At 49.9% G+C, this 19,955-nt stretch overlaps 1 protein-coding gene across 2 annotated transcripts; it reads right to left on the bottom strand.

Annotated features, from left to right (window-relative positions):
• Positions 1 to 2,153: 2,153 nt before the first annotated feature.
• On the bottom strand, positions 2,154 to 19,916 carry AIFM1 (apoptosis inducing factor mitochondria associated 1). 2 transcript variants are annotated; one of them, XM_074599652.1, is made up of 17 exons: positions 19,767 to 19,916; positions 17,146 to 17,273; positions 15,013 to 15,103; positions 14,052 to 14,081; positions 13,020 to 13,132; positions 12,758 to 12,888; positions 11,877 to 11,967; positions 11,186 to 11,270; positions 10,473 to 10,549; positions 9,146 to 9,254; positions 8,339 to 8,446; positions 7,209 to 7,297; positions 6,988 to 7,128; positions 6,294 to 6,436; positions 4,312 to 4,436; positions 3,535 to 3,731; positions 2,154 to 2,387 (listed from the first exon to the last, which is right to left on the bottom strand). In XM_074599652.1, exons 1-17 carry the CDS (start codon positions 19,855 to 19,857, stop codon positions 2,316 to 2,318), a joined length of 1,821 nt encoding a protein of 606 aa, XP_074455753.1. In that variant the 5' UTR covers positions 19,858 to 19,916; the 3' UTR covers positions 2,154 to 2,315. The 2 variants fall into 2 exon arrangements, with proteins under 2 accessions (XP_074455753.1, XP_074455752.1); XM_074599651.1 differs by lacking the exon at positions 17,146 to 17,273 and adding an exon at positions 18,135 to 18,277 and having other exon boundaries at positions 19,767 to 19,913.
• Positions 19,917 to 19,955: the final 39 nt, after the last annotated feature.

Raw genomic sequence — 19,955 nt, 5'->3', positions numbered from 1 at the left:
TGCCTTTTCTTCCTTGTCCTGTGGCTGATGCCTGCTGCGGGCAGGGTTCCTTGCGCGATGGCCCCCCCGCACACCCCGGGGCCACCAGCCTCCGCAGGGCTCAGTCCTGGAGGCGTTCAGCAGCTCGGGGGCCACCGCCCCGGGCCTGGGGACAAGGAGGCCGAGGGAAGGCCTTCTCGCTCCCCACAGCTCCATGAAAGGAGGGGGAGCCGGGGGGGGGGGGGGGTCGGGCTCTTCTCCCAAGGAACAGGCCATGGGACAAGAGGAAATGGCGCAACTCGCCAGGGGAGGTTTAGGGTGGATACGAGGAGAAGTTTCTTCACAGAAAGGGCTGTCAAACGTTGGACCAGGCTGCCCAGGGCAGTGGTGGAGTCGCCATCCCTGGAGGTACTTCGGGATGGAGGCTGGTGTCCTCTCCCCGGTCACTGCCCAGGCCCTGCCAGGACGAGCCGGACCTCGCGGCCTGTGGCACCACCTTCCTGCAGCTGAGGGACCGGTTCCTCAGGCTGAGGAGCAGCTCCAGCCTGAGCAGAAACCATTGCAGACCATAGGATCACAGAAGGGTTTGGGTGGGAAGGGACCTTAAAGGCCACCCAGTGGCACCCCCTGCCCTGGGCAGGGACACCTCCCACCAGCCCAGGTTGCTCCAAGCCCCGTCCAACCTGGCCTTGAACCCCTCCAGGGATGGGGCAGCCACAGCTTCTCTGGGCAACCTGGGCCAGGGGCTCAGCACCCTCAGTGTAAAAACTTTCGGCCTTATATCTAGTCTAAATCTCCCCTCTTTCAGTGGAAACCCCTTCCCCCTCGTCCCATGGCTCCCCTCCCTGCTCCAGAGTCCCTCCCCAGCTTTCCTGGAGCCCCTTTAGGGACTGGCAGGGGCTGGAAGGTCTCCCCGGAGCCTTCTCTTCTCCAGGCTGAACCCCCCCAGCTCTCTCAGCCTGTCCCCACAGCAGAGGGGCTCCAGCCCTCCCAGCATCTTCATCATCCTCAGATGGACCTGCTCCAAGAGGTCCATGTCCTTCTTGTGCTGAGGGCTCCAGAGCTGGACACAGCACTCCAGGCGGGGTCTCACCAGAGCAGAGGGGCAGAATCCCCCTCCTTGGACCTGCTGGCCACACTTCTTTCAGTGCAGCCCAGGATGCGGTTGGCTTTCTGGGCTGCCAGCGCACGTTGCCTACCCATGTTGAGCTTCTCGCCCACCAGCCCCCCCGAGTCCTTCTCCTCAGGGCTGCTCTCGAGCCATTCTCCGCTCAGCCTGTATTTGTGCCTGGGATTGCCATGACCCAGGTGCAGGACCTTGCACTTGGCCTGGCTGAACCTCATGAGGTTCACGCAGACACGCTTCTCAAGCCTGTGCAGGTCCATCCACCCCATCCATCCCACCACGGGATGGGCTTTCTGGGAACACCGGAGCACTCCTTGTGGCAGGGGAAGCAGGGGCAGCCTGCAGACCCTCAGCTGCACACCCTTCCCTTCACACGCCAAGGGCATCAGCCTGTCTCCAAGGGCACAGTGAAAGGCTCCCTCTCCCTCCACCTCCCACGCCCCTGTCCCATGCTGCGGCCCGTTCCTGGATCCCTTTTACCTGGCACGCACAGCCGAGGGCTCAGCGTTAGCGGAAAGCACCCAAATTCCCACAGGGTGGCTGGAGAGCTGATGACACCCTCCTGACACCATCGTACCCCCCGGGCCCAGCATCACCCTTGGCTGCTTCTCCCCACCCACTCCAGCCCATGCTCTCCAGACCCACATTAGTGCGCCTCCTCCGTCGCTCCCACACTCCCTTCCCTCCTGCCTTAGTGACTCTAAGCCTCCCTCCTTATTCTTCCCGCCCCTTCTACGCCGCACCTTACAACCGGCACCAGGCTGGAGCTCGCCCCTGGCTCCAAATGCAGCCTAGACGGGAGCCATTGCATCCTGCACTATTTCATCCCGCGGGGATGTACTTTATTTCTGCAGAGGCGGCTCTTGCTGCCCAGGGCAGAGCCCCCCGCGCAGCCCGCAGGACTGCAAGCTCACCAGCTGGGACGTGCTGCGTGGAGAGAGGCGGGTCCGCGGGCTCCTCCGCCATCGGTATGAGGGGAAAAACTGCCAACAGCAGGCGGCACGCTGCCCTTTCAGAACCGGCAACGCACAGGTGCAGGAAGAAGGCATTTAACTTAGACAATCTGAATTTATTGGTGCAAACATTAGAACTCTAGGTGAGGGGAAATATTCACAAGTTCTTGGAGGAAGTTGTCCGCGATGAAGGGGTGCCCTCAGCTGGCAGCCCCCGCTGCCCTACTCACTCCTATCGCAGTGTCACTTTCCGGAGTTCAGTCTTCGTGGATGTTGAAAAGCTTTGCCACTTCATTGAGATCATCGTGCTCCTCCCCATCCTTGATGATCTGAAGGGAGGAAGAACGCGTTAAAACCTGCACGAACTAGAAACAGCCGCTGCTGCAAGACTGTGCACGGTCCCCAGCCAACGTGACGGATTTCTTAGATCCTCTCTGAAACTGGGCTGGTGACAACTCACCAACTCAGGCAGTCCACGACACGACACCAGTACTTACCGCAGCCAAAATTAATGGGAGTCTTACAGGGAGCATCACCTGGCTACAGGAATGGCTGGAGTTAAAACCAACCTCACTGTCCCTGCTTCTGATGTCTGGATTTCCCTCTACAGCTGGGGACAACAAGTATCCTCGAGAAGTGCTTCATCTCAACTCTGGGAAGATGAGCCAGTCTCTGCGCACTGACTGAGAGGAGCCAGTGTAAGGGGCTTAAACTTGCAAGCCCATCTTTTAGGCAACGAGACCGAGAGGCCCAGGAGCCCGTAGGTACTTGGCTCTGATTCAGGCAAGGGGCTGCTAAGGGAAGGACAGGATTTCTCTTTCACGGGGATGGGAGAAGTAACAGGTTTAAACTGCATCACGAAAGCTTCGCATTAGGTACCACGGGAAACCTCCAACATTGAGTTCATTTTGGGCCAGATCACCTGGGGATAACGTTTATACTTTAAACTACTGAAATTCTCCAAAGATGTTAAAAAAATGACCTAAGTACAGCTGATCTTACCTTGGAAGATGGAGACAGACTATGGGGGATGGAGACAGACTAAGCACCTACTCAAGGCTGCTTCTAACCCTGACTTTTTGTGGCCGTGTATCTAGGATGACAGACGTTTGACAGTGTTTTAGACACTTGTACGTTAGACAAAGTAGCACAAAACCAGGACATTTCACTGTGGTGCTCAGTCACGTGTGATTCTTGCCTTTGCACGGCTGAAATTTCAGGTCTGCAGTGAGTACAGGCAAGGCTTGAAGGATAAACCCGATTCAAGTTGTTTCTGTAAAACTTTTGAACATGCAGAAGAGCACAAGGACACCTCCCACAATCCACGCGAGACGGGGCTACCACTGGACATTGCACAGCTCTGCTCCAGAAAGAGCATCTGCATTTACTTATTTTAAATTGGTAGATTGATTTTTCCACCGAGAAATCCCCCACCTAAGCAAGCCCCACTGTTCAGCAGCCTAGTCCTGTACTGACCTTTCGAGCAATGGGCATCCTGTTGAAGATGTTCCATAATACAATTCCTACCACAACTTTATCCCTGAGGTAGAAAATGACACCTTTGCCATAATCTTCTCCTTGCTTTGGAACTTGAGGCGTTGGTGAAGAGCTTGGGGAGATGTGAACATCCGAGGCTTCTGCTTCCGTTTCACTCTCTGATCGAATGCCCGTCCCTAACGCAAAGACAAGAGATATCAAACATCCCGTGCAGAAAGAGGCAGCAGTATTTGCCTGTGACGGTGAAAGCAGACTAAAGAGAGGGGTTCTGTAAGAGACTGAGGTGTTTTCCTTCGAGTCGTGTCCAGCAATAGTTAAGTTTCAACAATGGAAGGAAGCAATCCTAAGGTGAAGCACAACACTGACAATTCCCAACTTCCACCACCAAATGCAAGAGACAGAACAGTCTATTTCTTCCAGGTGGCACATACAAGATAAATATTCTTATACTCACACGATCTCTTTTGTGCAAAAACTGATCATTTTATTGCTATGGAGGAAACTAGGCTTCACTGGGAAAAAAAGGTTTAGTTTTGGTAAATGAGTTACGTGGTGTCTTCTTGGAGGAATGTTATGTTTTAATCACATTTTAACATCAAAACCAGCCTTTAAAGCTTGGTCTAGAAAAGAGGCGAACAGACTGGTGTCTCCTAGCGCTCTACGCTGAGATGAGACTGATGCCGCGGCCACCACACGGAGCGAGACACAGAAGCCTCCACGCACGCAGACAGCCCCCAGGCACGACCACAGCCCTACCTGATTGCTCCGTTGCACTTTTCGGTGTGTCTTTTGCTGTTGCTTTAGCAAAGACTCCTACTGTTGGCAAACTACTGTCAACAAGGCCAATGGCTTCGTACCCTACATTAGGGCCCAGATCGCTCCTAGAAATGAAGTGGAAAAAAAATAAAATAATCATTTGTAGCATTAGTGAGACAAATACAAGGCAATTCCAGCCCCGAATCCTTACAGACGGTGTTGTGCGAGACAGAGCGTGGTACACAGGAGAAACGACACGCATCAGTCTCTTCTGCATGCATTAGGGTGGAACAAGGGGTGACGACACAGCATGTCCAAGGCCATCAGTTTCTGAAGAAACCAGTTCAATGAACAAAAACTTTAAATACTTAAGGCCTGCTCCCTTGAAGGAAGCTGGGTGGCTTCCAAGAGCTGCATATATCTCGACCCTTTAGGAAGTCACCCATCTGACCTCAGCACTCAAATGTGAGGATCAGGACGCAGTTAGCAGGGACTTGGACAAATCTTCTGTGTGCCTCCTTAGCAGGAACGGGCCGAGGAGACAGAGCTGGGACAGAAGCAAGCGTTCCTCTGGGTCCTGGCAAGACCATTTGACCAAACTCCTGGCAGTGCCGAGTTACAAGTACTAGACTTTGCAGCACAGACAATTATTTAGCGTATATTTCAGAAAAAGCATTGAAGGAATGTTAAAGAGAAGACCACACACTGTAACACCTCCTTGAACCGAGCAGCAGCTGAATTTGAACGGGGGTGCTCATAGGAGTCAAAGCAGGTGTGGTTTGGGGCCCAGTAAGTACAATGTGTCTAAAGTGTTCCCAACTATGCTGAGGCAATAAATGCATCCCACAAACCAGTCTGGCTGTCTCTGTACGTACAGCGCTACCTTTTTGGCCAGAATCCTCCAGCACAGACTGGGGTTACTGGAAGGAGTACCGGCAACATGCCAGGTGAGCAGAGCCAGCACCCAGCAGTGGGTCAGTCAGAGCTCAGGAGGGATCCTGAACATCCTGGAAAAACGCAAGAGGAGCTCTTGCCGTTTGCCAGCTTTTTAGCACGGGAGAAGGAAGTCTCACTCGGTGAGGGCCGGCAAACCCCCGAGTTAACACCTGTCAGCAAGACACGAGACCGCAACTCCCCGTGCCCCGACTGCCCGCATCTGTGCCACCGCCAGAGCGTCCTGACGAAAGCGCACCATGAGAATGGATGCTTCTGTCTCCTCGTTTAGAAGTGACATGAGGACCCTCTTCTGGGCCCAGAGCCCGTGCAGTATAGACCAAGCGTCCAGGTAAATGACAGCAAGTCGTAAAGAACTATTTTTGAGGGGGTTTCTCCAAGAAAAGTAAAACTCCTTTCCCCTATAGTTAAAATTCCTGCTACCTTTGCATTTCTGATCTTGAGCTAACAGGCCTTGGGATATTTTTTTGGGGTGTTATTTTTTGTTTGTTTGGCGGATTTTGTGTTTTGTTTTAAGAAGAGCTTCAGAGATACAGCAGAACTGTCTCTTTTCTTGATACCCCTCTCTGGAAAACAACAAACTTCCACGTACACTCCTGGATGCAGGGATGTATCGCTACTAAAGCGTCAGTTCGGCTAATCAGCAGAGGTGCAACACAACTGAAACCAACAGATTGCACTGGGGAGCTTCAGATAATTGCAACAGAAAAGCTGTTGCTAAGCCCAGCCTGTAAATTAGCCACCTCTGAGGAAAGAGGCTGCTCTTTATTGCTGCTTCCTTCACTGAGCAGGACTCAGGGAGAAACTGGGATCCTGCAGGAAGGAAAAACATTTCAGAGAGGTCAGGGCAGAGCAGCGGACGCTCAAATGCCCTCCCATTCCCTGAGCTTCTGGGGACAAGCCATACAAGGTATTTGCTGAAGTAATTTCACTACACTCTGGAAACAGAAACCTCTACAAGGTGTATCTTGTCACAGCTCCTGCCCCGTGGCCAAATAAGAAATGGCAAAAGAAGGAATCAACGTTACCAGAACATGGACTGATGCCAGTAGGGCTTTGCAGCTCCTGTCATGTTTTCTCCGGCTAGTCTTCCGCTCACGACAGCGTGGTCATGGTGCTCTACACGTCTCCTGCCTAGTTTGATATCATAGAAGCAAGCAGCATCCCCTGCCTTAACAAGAACCATTCTGTGAGGACTGAACATTGACACCGAAAGCTTAAATTAATGCACAAACAAAAAAGGCTTTGGGAAGAGAACAAAGCGGAACTACGAACTGAGTTTTTCTGACAAACCCCAAACACCCCCACTGCCTTTTCCCACTTCCCCAGGCTACAAAAGTCCCAGTTTCTCAGCACTTTTCACTGATCTTTGGAAAAATAAGACGGCATCAGGTATATTTTTCCAGAGGAATCCAAGTCTCGACTCCCACCAAAGGGACTCTTACGCAACAGAGTAATCCGTGCTATCTTTAGGTTACCCCAACTCCTCTTACACAGCATAAATATTCAAAAACTCGCAGAGTCGTTACCACAGCAACGAAGCGTGCCGTGGTGCATGAACAGACTCCACGGCTGCCGGCAGGATCTGCACTACAATTGGTCTCGTTACTTGCTATTTTTTGCCCCATTCACCTAATCAAGGTCTCCCAGCCCCCATAAGCGTGTGTATTCTGACGGCATCAGCATAACCAGCAGACGGGAAACTCCTCTGCACGTACTCACCACCCAGATATTGGAGCGTGCCTGCAGCTCCGCGTTCACCCTGAACCCTCCGAAGTCCGAGTCCACCTCCAGCCCAGCTGACTTTGCTAATTCCACGTTAGGCTCCAGCCCTACTGCAGCCACAATATGATCCGTCTCCACCTGTTTGGGAATTCGTCATTATTATCTTAATCCTCTCAATGCCCCTGCCAACTTCACCCTCTCCCTGCTTTTAAATTTACCTTTCGGCCATCTTTCAGTTTAATCACCAGCCGATTGCCAGAGACAGAGACAGACTTGACCACGGCATTAGGCATGACATTAACGCCCTCTGGAAAAAAACACAGGAAACATAACTGCTTGCTCGGGGGCAGACAGATTTCAGCTGAAGGGGCATCTTTGGTGCTGCTGCGGGCAGAGCAGCGGCCAGGTGAGGAACCAAGGGAGGGACCACCTTATCTTTGCTGCATGTGCCAGCAGTTTGAGTTAAGCGTGAGAAAGAACCCCGGCTAAAAAGTTTGAAAGAGCTACTTAAATGATAACCAAAAGTACAAGTCTCATATGATGACACGGTCACATCCAAAAGAACTCCCCAAGGCAGGTCTTCAGGCACCAAGGACATCCAATTACCGACTGCTCTGTCACAGCCAGACCCAGAGGTCCGACAAGGCAACTTCCATAACAACAGAACGTAACTCAGACCTGGGGGTTATCAGCCCCTGCAATCTGCAGCCCAAACTACAGCCCTCCTCCCTCTCTCCCCACTCCACCTACCACTGCACAGGAATCGATTCCGCACTCGATACGGCAAACGGAAGAAAGGTGTCTCAGATCCTTACCAACTTTATCAGCTAAACACTAGAGCAGCTGGCCTTACAAAGGTGTACGCATAAGGTGTGGGGCTACCCGACCCTTCTCTCAAAGTCACTCTGGGATGACTGCATTGGGCTGTCAGAAGTAACGTTATTCGAGGCTAGAGCAACTCAGAAGAGGACAGGCAGCTGTTGTAAGGCAACTTTGGTTCCAGACTACAGAGGCCGTTAAATAACTCCAAGTATGGCAGTAGGGATCATTCTGTGCAGGAACAGAGGGAAAAATCTCACTGGCACCAGCACGTAGATTTGCTTGGCTGTCCCAGAGGAACTGCTAAGGAGCCAGAGATTCACGGCAGCTCTGTGCTACCCAAGCTGCCTGAACCGCAGCTTGTTCTGTTCTGCACCCGGGCCACCTTGCAAGGGACCCAGTCTTCCTGGGGCTCCACTGTCACAAGCGGCAGAGAGCTGTATTTCACGAGGAAGAGCTACAGCAGCCACTGGCCTAAACAGCACAGCTCTGCCTCTCGCCGAGGAGGAGCACTGAAGTGCAGCTTCACCTCTTCTGACTTTCTCTGTGGTCCAGTTGCTCAGATATTCAGGCAAGACTTTGCCCATATTGCCGTTCTCTGGAAAGAGCTGAATCACCTCCAGGCCTCTGGTTCGTGCTGGAAGGAAAGCAAAGAGCAGGCTTCTTACAACCAGGGATGAAGAGCAGCAGCACAGACTTCAGGACACAAGCATATGCTTTACTTTACACAAGGAGCTTGACAGAAGTTTCCAAAACTCGGAGTTCTGGCTCCCAGATTTTCCACAGGAGTCACAAAGTGACTGTCCGCTGTTTCACACACACCTGCAAACTCTAGGATATCAGACAGCAGGCTTTTCCCCAAAATACTAAGTATTTTACTTAAAACTTCTCTTATTAAAAAAATTATCATAAAGACACTACTCAAAAAGCTGCGCACCCTTGACAGTAAGAATCCAGTGGTTCACCACCTCTTTGGCATAATCATTTTAGGGTGGCTTTTAGCGTCAAGAGAGCAAATATAACTTTTTCCAAGGTGGAATGACTTTGCAACATGCAGAGCAACTGCAGAGCTTCCAGAGGCCCCAGCTCACAGAAACCTTTGTGGTCAGGGGCTGTTTGACAGCTAACGAGAGGGAAAATGGAAAATCAGGTCAGGCCACACAGACAACAAAACACACGTGCATTAAGGTTACTTCAGGCAAACCACAGGTTGTGCAAACACTCAGCAGTCGGGGAATGAAAAGGACGTTTCTAATGCCCGGCTGCTTACAGTCAATGTCTATCGCTTCTGTCAAGGTGCCAGCTGAAGACCAGCTGCCTGCAGAAGCACACTTACCTCTTCTTCCCAGAGCACAGGCCAGCTCACTGCCGAGGAAACCACCACCAATAATCGTGATGGACTTGACTTCTCTTGAAATCTTCTCCAGGCTTTTGAAGTCCTCAATCTGAAAGAAGATTTATTCTCATTTTAAATATCCTCAAAGAGGAATGGCAGGCATATTTTTCTCCAATTTCTCCCTTTGAAATAAAAGCAAGTCTCTCTCCAGCTTAGAAAGGGAAACCTGTTGCTCCTTCCTCTTGTTTGTCTATTGCACAGACAAAACTCTGAGGCTTCCTAATGTTTGTGCAAACTTTGCCCTGTCCAGGCAACCTCAGAGTCCTGCAGTTTCCCCTAACTTTCAAGAAAAATGACAATGAAATTTCTAGACACAGAGGTACTGCAGCACATCCACACAGTACTACAAGGATGGCACAGCTCGCATCACCCATCTGTCCCCTCCCGCAGCTGAGCGGGCCAGACCTTAGGGGAAGCCCGGCACAGAACAGAAAGGTCCCATAAGGCTTCCTATTCCTGGGTCATTCCCTGAACTAGACCAAGCAGAAGGCTGCATGCCTGTTCTAAATCCCATGCTTTCAAGCAAGTGTAGTATGTCAATAAAAAGCAACTCTGCAGCAAAAAAACCCAGAAGACCATTGACTGACTTCCACGTCTTTTATTCACTTTGTCCCAAGGCACAGGATGAAGGTGAAGAAATGCCAGGAAGAAGGCATGGATATCAGCTTATTGGTTCATCAGAAAAACTATCGAAGCCAATCCGAGAGCTAAGATGAACACTCAACTTCACACTCAGCTAAAATTTCGGAGCATGAGAGTAGTCTCTGTCCTGGCTCAGGCCAAAGGCCAACCTCTCGCCCGTGTGCTGCCGAACTGCGGCATACACTTACTCCAGAAGTGTGTCGGGCCGGAGCACTACGCTAGCTTCCTGCGGCTGCTCGTGGTCCTGAAGGCACACCCTGCCTACAGTCCAAACGGACTCGCAGAGCTTACATTGCTCCTGTTTTTAAAAGGCCTGGAAGGCGCAGCAAAGTCATACAGGAGGGAAACTAAAAAAAAAAAAAATAATAAAAAAAAAAATCACACATTATTACAGCTCTCAGGCCTGAGGCAAGCAGAAGAACGGCCTAGCAGACTCTACCCTGTTTACCTGCCTGGGGAAAAGGAATAAATAGCAAATGGACTCCTCGTTACCAGCTGGGGGAAGCAGCTGCCAAGGCAAGGCTGTCCTGGGCCCAAAGCAGAAGAGTTAAAAAGCTGAAAATAGTGGTAGTGGCTCTGATTTTTTTTCAGCCTCACCCCAGGACTAGCAGCACCTGGAGATTACCTTTCGGAACAGCGTCAGCCTTTGTTGTACATCTTTTCCTGCTCTTTCAATGGCGGGTAAGTTCCTTGGAGAACCACCTGAGGACAAGGGCAGAAAGAGAGCCTAATGATACCATGGCCATGCCACTGGCTACCCACACAACGCAAAGCTGTGATCCGGACTGTGCTTTGCAAACTGTTATGCTCTATTTCCTGTTGCTGTCTGGGTTTTTAACATGAAAGACCTTCTGTGTGAGCAGTAGGTGACCCAACCGCCACCCAGGGCAAAAAGACCTAACACTTCACACCTTGCTCCGCTGACTGGAGACAGCCAGCTCCACTTTATCCACAGGGGGCTGCACAACTCCCAGCGTTAGGTGCTGCAGCAGTGCTCTGCCCAAGCAAGAGCCGGTTGTTCTGCTCGCTGCTGCTGCAGGCAGGATTTGAAGAGGCTGGCCTAGGCAGGAGCTCCTTGCTGGGCTACTGGGGAAGTCACCTTTTCCTCCTTCCCTGCTGATTTGCACAGGGCAAAACTTTGAACGTCCCAGAGAAGCTGGCTGATGTGAGGGAGGTGAAAAACCCAGTGGCGTGGTTGTCTGTATGACTGTCCTTCATGTGACTGCTCTGCCAAGTGTCTGACGCATACTGTGGAAACTTTCTTGTCAAATAAATGCCACTGAAATAAAAAGGCTGTCACAAGACGAAGAACAAAGAGGAAAAAACCCAAAAACTTACCAGTGGCAATTAGACATTTGTCATAGGATATCTGGGTACCATCATTGAGTTTCACTGTGTTGCCTCTAACATCCATATGCACAACCTGCAAAATTAAACAAGCAGGAGAGCTCAAGCTTCCATGTGCTGTAGGCCATTTGAGTTCAACTGCACAGACTAGTCATTAGAGAAGCACACTTGGAAGTAACATTCTGCCACCTTTAAGTTTAGGGGGGGCAGGAGTGGGGAAAGGAGAAGACTGGAAGTAGGAATTAAGAAAACATCTTTGGCAACCATCATAGATCAGGCTGATCTTCCCAGGATCTGAGTCTGAGAAATGGACTCAGACACCAAGTGCAGCTCAGCAGTAAGAGGAGTCACTTAAATTTTATTTCAGAAACATATAAAAACTGAGGAAGAAAATATATTAGAAGCCTCACATAAACTTTTCCACCTTCCTGCTGCTTCTGCACCATGCTTTTGCTCATATTATAACCCATTACTTGGATCATTTTACTCTCCTTACCTCACCCTCCGACCGATACATAGCCTAGTTCATCATATACACTTTTCCCAAACTTGCACACGCTCTCCTTCCTCCTCAGCCAACCCTCCACACCACCAGCTACAGCTGTTTAGCTTCAGCTTAGAGCACAGGCTCTGCTTGGGAAGAAGCGTATGACGCCAGAACAACAGCGAGTGCTGTACCCACCTTCTTGCCACAGAGAACTGCTACTCCACCATTTTCGACGAAAGGCAGATCACGAACAGGCACATAGAACGACGGTGGCTGGAAATATATACTGAAAAAAGCTCCATTATCAAACGGGTTCCACTCTCTCCGCGATACCAGCTATTCAGCAGTTACCAATGATACAAAGATAACTCTATGCATCCATAACGAGCTCCAGAATTCTTATTTACCTATTTTTAAAAATTAAGGTCTTCACACTGTTGAAGTTCAAGGGTTTAGAACAGTAAGGCTTTATCACAAAAGTCACAAGAATCCAATATGATCCAGGGTCCCTGGAGCTCTACTTTAAACCCTCACCTTTGCTATCAACTTCTTTCACAGGATTTCTGCCAGCGGTGGTGCATGTCTGAGGCAATCACAGCAAGACTCATGAGGTATTAAGTACTGAGCTAACTCACATGTGCAAAACAGCACTCTTGACAACTGCCAGCGCTGCCACACCTTTCGGTCTGCTCTTAGTGCTCGACTGACCTGTCTGTAACATCTCAGCATCTCTGGGAAGCCAGGCTTCACCAGTCTGCAGTCTACGTCAGGGAGGCTCGCGGACGCCACAGGGTAGTCAGTCAGCTGCTCCAGCGCAGACCACCACACGGGCTCTGCACACAGCATGCACTGCTCCGTCCCCTCTTCCATCAGCCCAGCGACAACGCACGCAGACACACACGCACCCCAGGGCTCTCTCCGGAGCAGGCAAACACAAAAATCTACCCAGCGGTTTGTCCACACAGCACTCGGGTCCTTCATAGCTCTGCAGTGGCTCTCTCACGAGAGCAGTTTGATCATGGTCAACTTTTCCTTAAACACCTCCTTCATCCTTGCTACCCGTAAGTGACACATACCTCCTCTCCTTGCCATTCCACTGTTTGAACCGCAGAGTCTCTGTCACTTTTGGATCATCTGAAAACCATAGTTCTTTGGAAAGAGGTGGACGCATATAGGGCAGGGCAGGATCTTCAGACACAATCAGCACCTTTAATCGGTCATTAAACACATCAGCTGTACCAATGGCAGGCAAATGGCAAAACACACAACAGAGGCTCTGAAGCAAGCACAGTACTCAGCCATCCGCACAGCTCTGCTCCAGAACAGGGCATCTCTTACCCGGGCACCAGGGTCGCGAGCCCGAATGGATCTGGCAGCAGCAAAAGCAGCAGTTCCTCCACCGATCAGCAGGAAAGGAACGTGAGACGGGACCTCAGGGCGAGCCCCCGGAGCTGCAGGTGACAGACCGGACAGCTTACTGCAAACTCAGCAGGGAAAACAGCCCAGCCCCAAGGAACAGAGTATGGCACCAGATGCCTGTCACATACAGACCTCCTTTGGCAAATTGCCCTTCGAATACCTTCTCTTCCCCTTCCCTTCCATCCCAGTATAAAGAACTATGCTGCTGCTTCACTCAAAGCTGGCTCCCTGCATACATCAAACTGTCAGATTTCAGCAAGTTAATTTTTGTAAGCTAGATCTGCACAGCTGAGCTCCTTGGCAATGGCAGAGTTTTGGAATAGGAAAGAATGCTGCTTACATTTGCACAGCTGGGTGATGTGGTTGCAAAATCAAAGACCCACAAAGTTCACTTCCCGCATTCAATACACAATTTCAGAAGCTTCGTGTGACATCAGGACACACTCCGTACAGTAGATTCAGGATAGCAAAAACATGTTTGGCCTCTATTCTGGCCAAACACTGCACTAGAGGTCCAACATTTGGGTTTTACAGCAAGTGCCAGTTTGCTAAGCTAGCAAGAGGGACTTAGCCAAAAGATTATTCAAGCACCAGGAGAAGAGATATGGCCTGGGTGTCATTCAAACCAGAAAACAATTTTCAAAGTTATATTTGGAAAATACAAACTGCAAAGTGTTCGATCTAGCTGCATGTCATCTTTAAGAACACAAATCAACTTGTGAGCAAGACCAAAACTCTGCACTGGCCATTCAGAGAATGGTTTATAAGAAAGTAAAGTTCCCTAAAATGCCAAGGCAAATTTTTCTGTAATTGTATTCTGAAAGGAGGCCAGCCTTCGGGTCCCTACCAGAATGCACTTCCTCCCACATGGAGGTCCTGTTTCTAAGCAACACATGGTTAAACCGTATGTAGGAATAAAACAGTCAGTTAAATATTACCATCAAGACTCACCTCTTGTGCCCCGAGAAGCAGCATCCGTACCTGGAAGAGAAGACACTGACTTACTCGGCGAAGCACAGGCTACCAAGGATATCGCAGTTGGGAAGCTGCGGCTCCGAGCTGACTCAGGGAGACCACAGGATTACCTCCGCTCTAAAGGGACCGACTCTCCAGAAATGTCGACTTACCAAGACCTCGGCTTCAGCATTGAGGCTCTTACTCTCTGCTCTCCAGCCTCAACCCTGACAAACACGTGTTATCCTCTCCCTCAAACCAAGCCGTTTGCTGTCCTGTCTGCAGGATGTTCTTTCTGTTGGTTTCCTAGTAGAGCGACATAACGCACCCTATCCTCTATCACCTAAAGCCACTGTCAGTAGGAAGTGTATCAACCTCAACGCTTCGGACACAGCAGCTTGAGATCTCGCACATTTAAAAGATACCTTCAAGGTCTGTGGTCCACACAGAGCCCACAAAGCATCATCAAGAGCCTCACTAATTGTCCCAATTCCTCCCTCTACATGGTAGCCCAAGCACGATACTTCTTGCAGGCCCAGCCCACTATGCACGGGACAGGATTTTGTGCTGGCAGACCATATCATCCCTTTGGAATCACAGTGTCTCTGCCAGACTGCGTAAGGGTAAAAACCAAAAGCGGGGCCAACTCTTTTCTCTGTTTATCACAGAAGGCATAAACGGCAGGAAGGAGCCCTGAGAGATAACCTACTTTATCCTCACGATTATCTGTAAAACAGAGCCTTGCTCTGGGTCATGGAAAGCTAGCACCATCTTCTGTGCGGGGAAGACATGGGAGCTCACAAACAACAGAATGCGCCGGGAATTGACAATGCTGTGAAGGCGCAGCTTATGCTAACCTGTGTTTTCAGAAAGGCTCTGTTCCATTTGTTTTAGAGGTCTCAAGTTCACAGCTTACAAAAAACAGGCCCAAACCTAGAACTAGCAGGCTAGTACCCACCAGGAGACGATTCACTGTCTTGAGATCGCGCAGTTATTGTTGTGACACGGCTGGTGAATCGCTCTTTGTTTTCTCTCAATGATCTGTATACCTGGAGAGAGACAAGGAGATTTTTACCTTGCATATCTTACAGCATCAAGGCACCATTCTGCTTCTCCCCCTCGACAGGCTTTTGTCTATCCTGCTTGCTCAGAAAAGCCGTCTGCTTTCAATTAAAGCACACAGATCAAAACATACCTCACTGAAAAAAGTGCCCATAAAGGTACGTATGCATAGCTACCAGAGGAACACACTCAGAAAATTATCTGCTCTCCATATGATGGATCTCAGTGGCCTGGTTGCTTTCCATAAGCAAGCATCAACCTTTCTGCAGGTGTTTGGCCTTTGGGCTGCAGACCTCTTTCAAGAGGAACCAGGTCCAACAAAGCGAATGCAGTCAAACAAACCCCAAAAGGCTATTTGCAAGCTGTGCCGTGCGCCAAGGCCTAACACAAGGCTGCAGAAAAGGAAGACAAATTCACGGCAAAAAGCAAATCCCAGCTTCAAAAACCTAGAGCAGCTGGAGAGAACAAGTAAACAACCGCACTGGCTCTCCTTGGGCCAGATGTTACAGGCAGGGTGGTAGCAGCGGTAACATCACTGATGTTAGCAGCGCTCCTCGGACACGGGAACGTGGCTCTTCTAGGTAACTGCCTTCAGCTGGAAGAGATTCCCGTGTCCGAACGCCGACCTTCCGGCTATTTGTCTGTTAAACAGTATAAGCACAGTCTGCGTGTTCTGGGGATACAATTTGGTGGTGCGGACAAGGAGGGAACGTCTTTTAAGACTACCAATTTTTCTTGGAAGTTAACACGAAATGTAGAGGAGCAAAAGACAACGAGACCGCTGGAAGCAGGTCACAGCATGATATTTTCCCCCAATTAACAAATGAGAGGGAAGCAAGCAATTTTTTAAAGGCAAAACCTAGCCTTGCTGGTAATCCATATCACGTGTGCACAACATTAACTTTCTTATAAAAGAGAAAAAAACCCTATCAAGACAGTCTGAAACAACTGCCTATCCAATTACTGGATTTTGAGTTGTGGAAGAATATTAAAACTGGAACATTTCCAGCAAGAAATAAAAGCCTCTTAAATGTAAAGGCACAACAGGTAATGCTGCAGCTGATGCCAAACCGCTTACTGTTAGCTAACCGAGTGTTATGACATCCAAACTATGTCTGAACAAAAGTTAATTCCTCTGGGGAACTGAAATCTCTTTTACTCCCTAGACATTTTGCATTTTTCCAGTCTCCACAAAAAGGTGTTTTCCGACATCGCAAATAGTCTCAAACGAGAACTGAGGAATGTAATGCCAGGCACAGAAACGAGCACAGGCAGACAAAAGCATATCCAGGGAACTGAAACAATGTCAAAAATAGCAGAAAACAGGAACTCATCAGTGCTGAAATGAAAGAAGATATTTTCAAAGCCTTTTGCTTAAGCATATAAAAGTCAAGGTTAACAAAACTACCTCTGCTTTTGCAAGCAGAACCATGAATTTTTTAAGCCAGTCTGAAGGGCAACATCTAGCAAATTAAATCTGATCCCTTAGAAAAAACAAAATGACCATTATATACATGCAAAATTCCAAATCAGGTCTTCAGGATAAACTTTTCCCAAAGGACAATGCCAAGTTCTTTCTAGTCAGAAATACAGCTGTGTATTTTGCCAGATCAGAGTGATATTTCCATCCTCTTCTCTGAAGAAATCACAGACGAGTTTTCTTTTCTCTAGAATGCTTATATTTAGTTGATTATCTGCTTTTCCTGTATGCCAACATTACTGGTATCAGAATGGACGTGTTAATTTGTGCCTTTCTGATGGTTACAAATCGAAGATGGCCAGTTCTGGTTTTAGATTAATCTAATATAGAAAATTTAATTCCAAAGCAATTTTTTTTCACACTAAGAACTACACTGAGAATATCAAATTTGTAAGTTTAAATTATTTGTCAACGTTCCCTGACATTAAGTGTCTGAGGCCAGGAGGCACAAAGACAGTTAAGTTAATGGCGAACTTGGCGTGACATACAGAACGGTACCCTCCCCCCGCCCTCTCACCCAATTAAAACACATTTATTTAAGCATCTTACATAAGCTCCAGTCCCAGTGACTGTTCCTCCTACAATTAAGTATAACAATAGGTTGCTGCCAGCTTTGCCAGGAACACCTGAAGACGTCAGTGATCTAGAAGGGCATCTTAGATGATGGCATTGCAAAACTGTAGGTGAAGACAGGCAATGAAAGAGAAGAGAGGGAAAGAGCGGACTATTAAGAAGGATTCTTGATTAAACAGATCTTGGGAAAAGCAGAACGTCCTTTGTAATTTCAGTTACCTTGTTTGTCACAAAAGGCACAAGAAGGTAAAGGGAACAGGAAAAGACTTTTCCTCCGTGCACCATTTTGATATTTTATTTTTTTTTATTTCCCAGGAGCCTTCTGCATGCGAAGAGTTTCATTAGGAGAAAATCAGGACTTAGAACTTTTAATTAATATGATCCTCTAAGAGAACGAATTTTGAAACAAAGATTTGTGTGATGTAAACTTTGGACCCTTCCACTCCTAGGTAACGCGGCTGCTCTTCAGCTGCCTGAATGTAATTTACTCTCTAAGTTGGGCTGAAAAGCTTTATTCTTTTGAATCTTTTGAGAAGGACACAAATGTGCGCTCACCGCTTTTGGGTTGCTTTGGTGTACTTACACAAGCTGAACACTGATGCTCTGAACTGAGATTTGGCAAAGAATGGTTTACGTTGGTATGAAAAGTATATGCCATAAAACTGCCCCTGAACTATAGGCTACTATCACATACAAGACAACGGACAGAACCATGGTTGATCATAGAATGTAAAAAAACAGTGCCTTTATAGTAAAAAAAATATTTAAAAGTAACTGAAATTACAGTAAAAAAATAATTATCATAAAGTTAATTTCCAGCCAGCTCAGTTAGCTCCCCGTGAAGTTTTCTGAAGGATGAAATAGCTACAGAGATAAAAAGCTAAGTAGAATTAGCTGAAGTACAGCGAACACTTGACAGGAGAGATGTATTGCAGCTTCTTTCCGTGAGCTACCTTTCTACTTACATAGACACCCGCTCCCAATGTTGACAAGCCCACAATAAGGACAAAAACAGAACTATCGCCTTTGCCCCCGGGCACACCAGAGCTAGCCACTTGTCTGCTCATCTGCAGTTTTATGGGAACATTCCAGCGCTGTAACAAGTTGCCTAAGGAACACAATTTATTAGAGAAAAAACACAAGAAAACTGTCAATACAGAGTTATGTTTTGAAATTTAGAGACCAAGTAATTTCTGAAACCAAGTAAACAAGCTACTTGTTTGAAACGCCCGGTACCACATCTGAGTGACTGCAGTATATTATTCTCTGCCACAACAAACGGCTCCAGGCAGCTGTGGAAACCAAAAACATCTGTAAGATCAAAGACTAACTGAACAAATTAACAGCAGAAACATCTACTGGGAAGCTAGAAAGCCTGTCTCCAGCTGAAGGAGCCTTCGAGCTATATATCGCTGGCAGAGCACATCACAGATGCGCGTACTGCACGTTCACTGTGCTTACACCCTTCTCTCGGCGGAGGTCTACAGATGCACTTTGCTCGGCCACGCGCGAGCAGAGGCTAGCGTAACCTGGTTAGGGCGAGCGGTAGGTACAGTTATACCAGCAAACAGGCCCTTTGCCAACGCTGATTATTCCACCAAGGTAAACTATGAGCAGAAAGAGGCTTCTGCTGACAGAAGGGGGATCCCAAATGAAAAGGAGCAGCAGGGCTTGCCAACCCAGGTGAGCGCATTACCAGCATGCCAGCCAGGCAAAGAGCGCATCTAGCCGAACAGCTATATAACGGGGAGGTTTTTTTTTTTTTTTTTACTACAATTTAATTACAGACTCCCGCCTGTCCCAATTAGGTCTCTAAATGGAGCGGTGGCGGTGATGGCTCCGAGCGCCGTTCCCAGCTCGGCTGCAGAGCTCGTTCCCACCGCGCAGGGAACACCCTCCTCCCCCGACACCAACCTGCTGAACCCCTTTGCCCAAACGCGCACCTTTGTGACACAAACCCGCAGCAAAGCCGCGGCCATCCGAAGGGATACAAACCTGCCGAACGGCTCCAGCCACCCCACGGGTTCCCAAAACACACAAGTTTTCCCTCCCGTGCCCGGGGGCCGAGCCCCCCCCCCCCGCGCCCCGGCTCCGTGCCGCCACCGCGCCGTTTCCCACCCACCGGCCTCCTCCGGCGGTGGAGCGGAGCCGCCCGGCGCCTCGGTGCTCCGAGGGCAGAGCAATGGCCCCGCGCCCGTTCCGCTGCCGAAAGCGGTTTTTTTGCCTAATTATGTCAAATTGCCTCTTCATCCGGCAGCGGTCAGCGCCGCCGGAGCCGAAGGACGGCTGCCCTCTGTCCGCCTAACGGGAGCCGAGAGCCCCCGAGCGAGCTGCAGCTCGGGAAACCGGCGGTTCCCGACCGCGGTCTGTCCCCTCGGTCACCGGCCCGGCGGGGAGGGGGAGCCGGGCCGCCGCTTCGCCTGGCCGCGGGAAGGGGCGCCCGGACCCGCCAGTGGAAGGAAGCCAGCTACGGGGACCGCTCCCGCCGCCCTCACAGAGCCCCCGCCCGGACTCGGGCCTACCGCACCGGCAGGGCCCCACCAGCCCTCCCGCCGCCGTACCGGGGCAGACTGACCCCGGTGCCGGCCCCGACTGACCTGCGGCGGCTCGTCCCCGCGGTGCGGGGCTGAGGGGGCGCAGGGCACGCACCACCCCCCCCGCAGCAGCGGCCACGCTGCAGCGGAACATGTCGCCGGTCGCCTCCCGCCGCTGCCGGCCCCGCCGCCCCGCACCGCGCCTGTGCCGCCGCCCGCTCCCCATTGGCTGCTGCCCCTCGAGCCCGCCCC

Source organism: Larus michahellis, chromosome 9 (assembly GCF_964199755.1).
Source record: "Larus michahellis chromosome 9, bLarMic1.1, whole genome shotgun sequence".
NCBI lineage: Eukaryota > Metazoa > Chordata > Aves > Charadriiformes > Laridae > Larus > Larus michahellis.
Note: the sequence above shows the minus strand (reverse complement) of the source record. Positions and strands in the feature narration are given on the sequence as shown.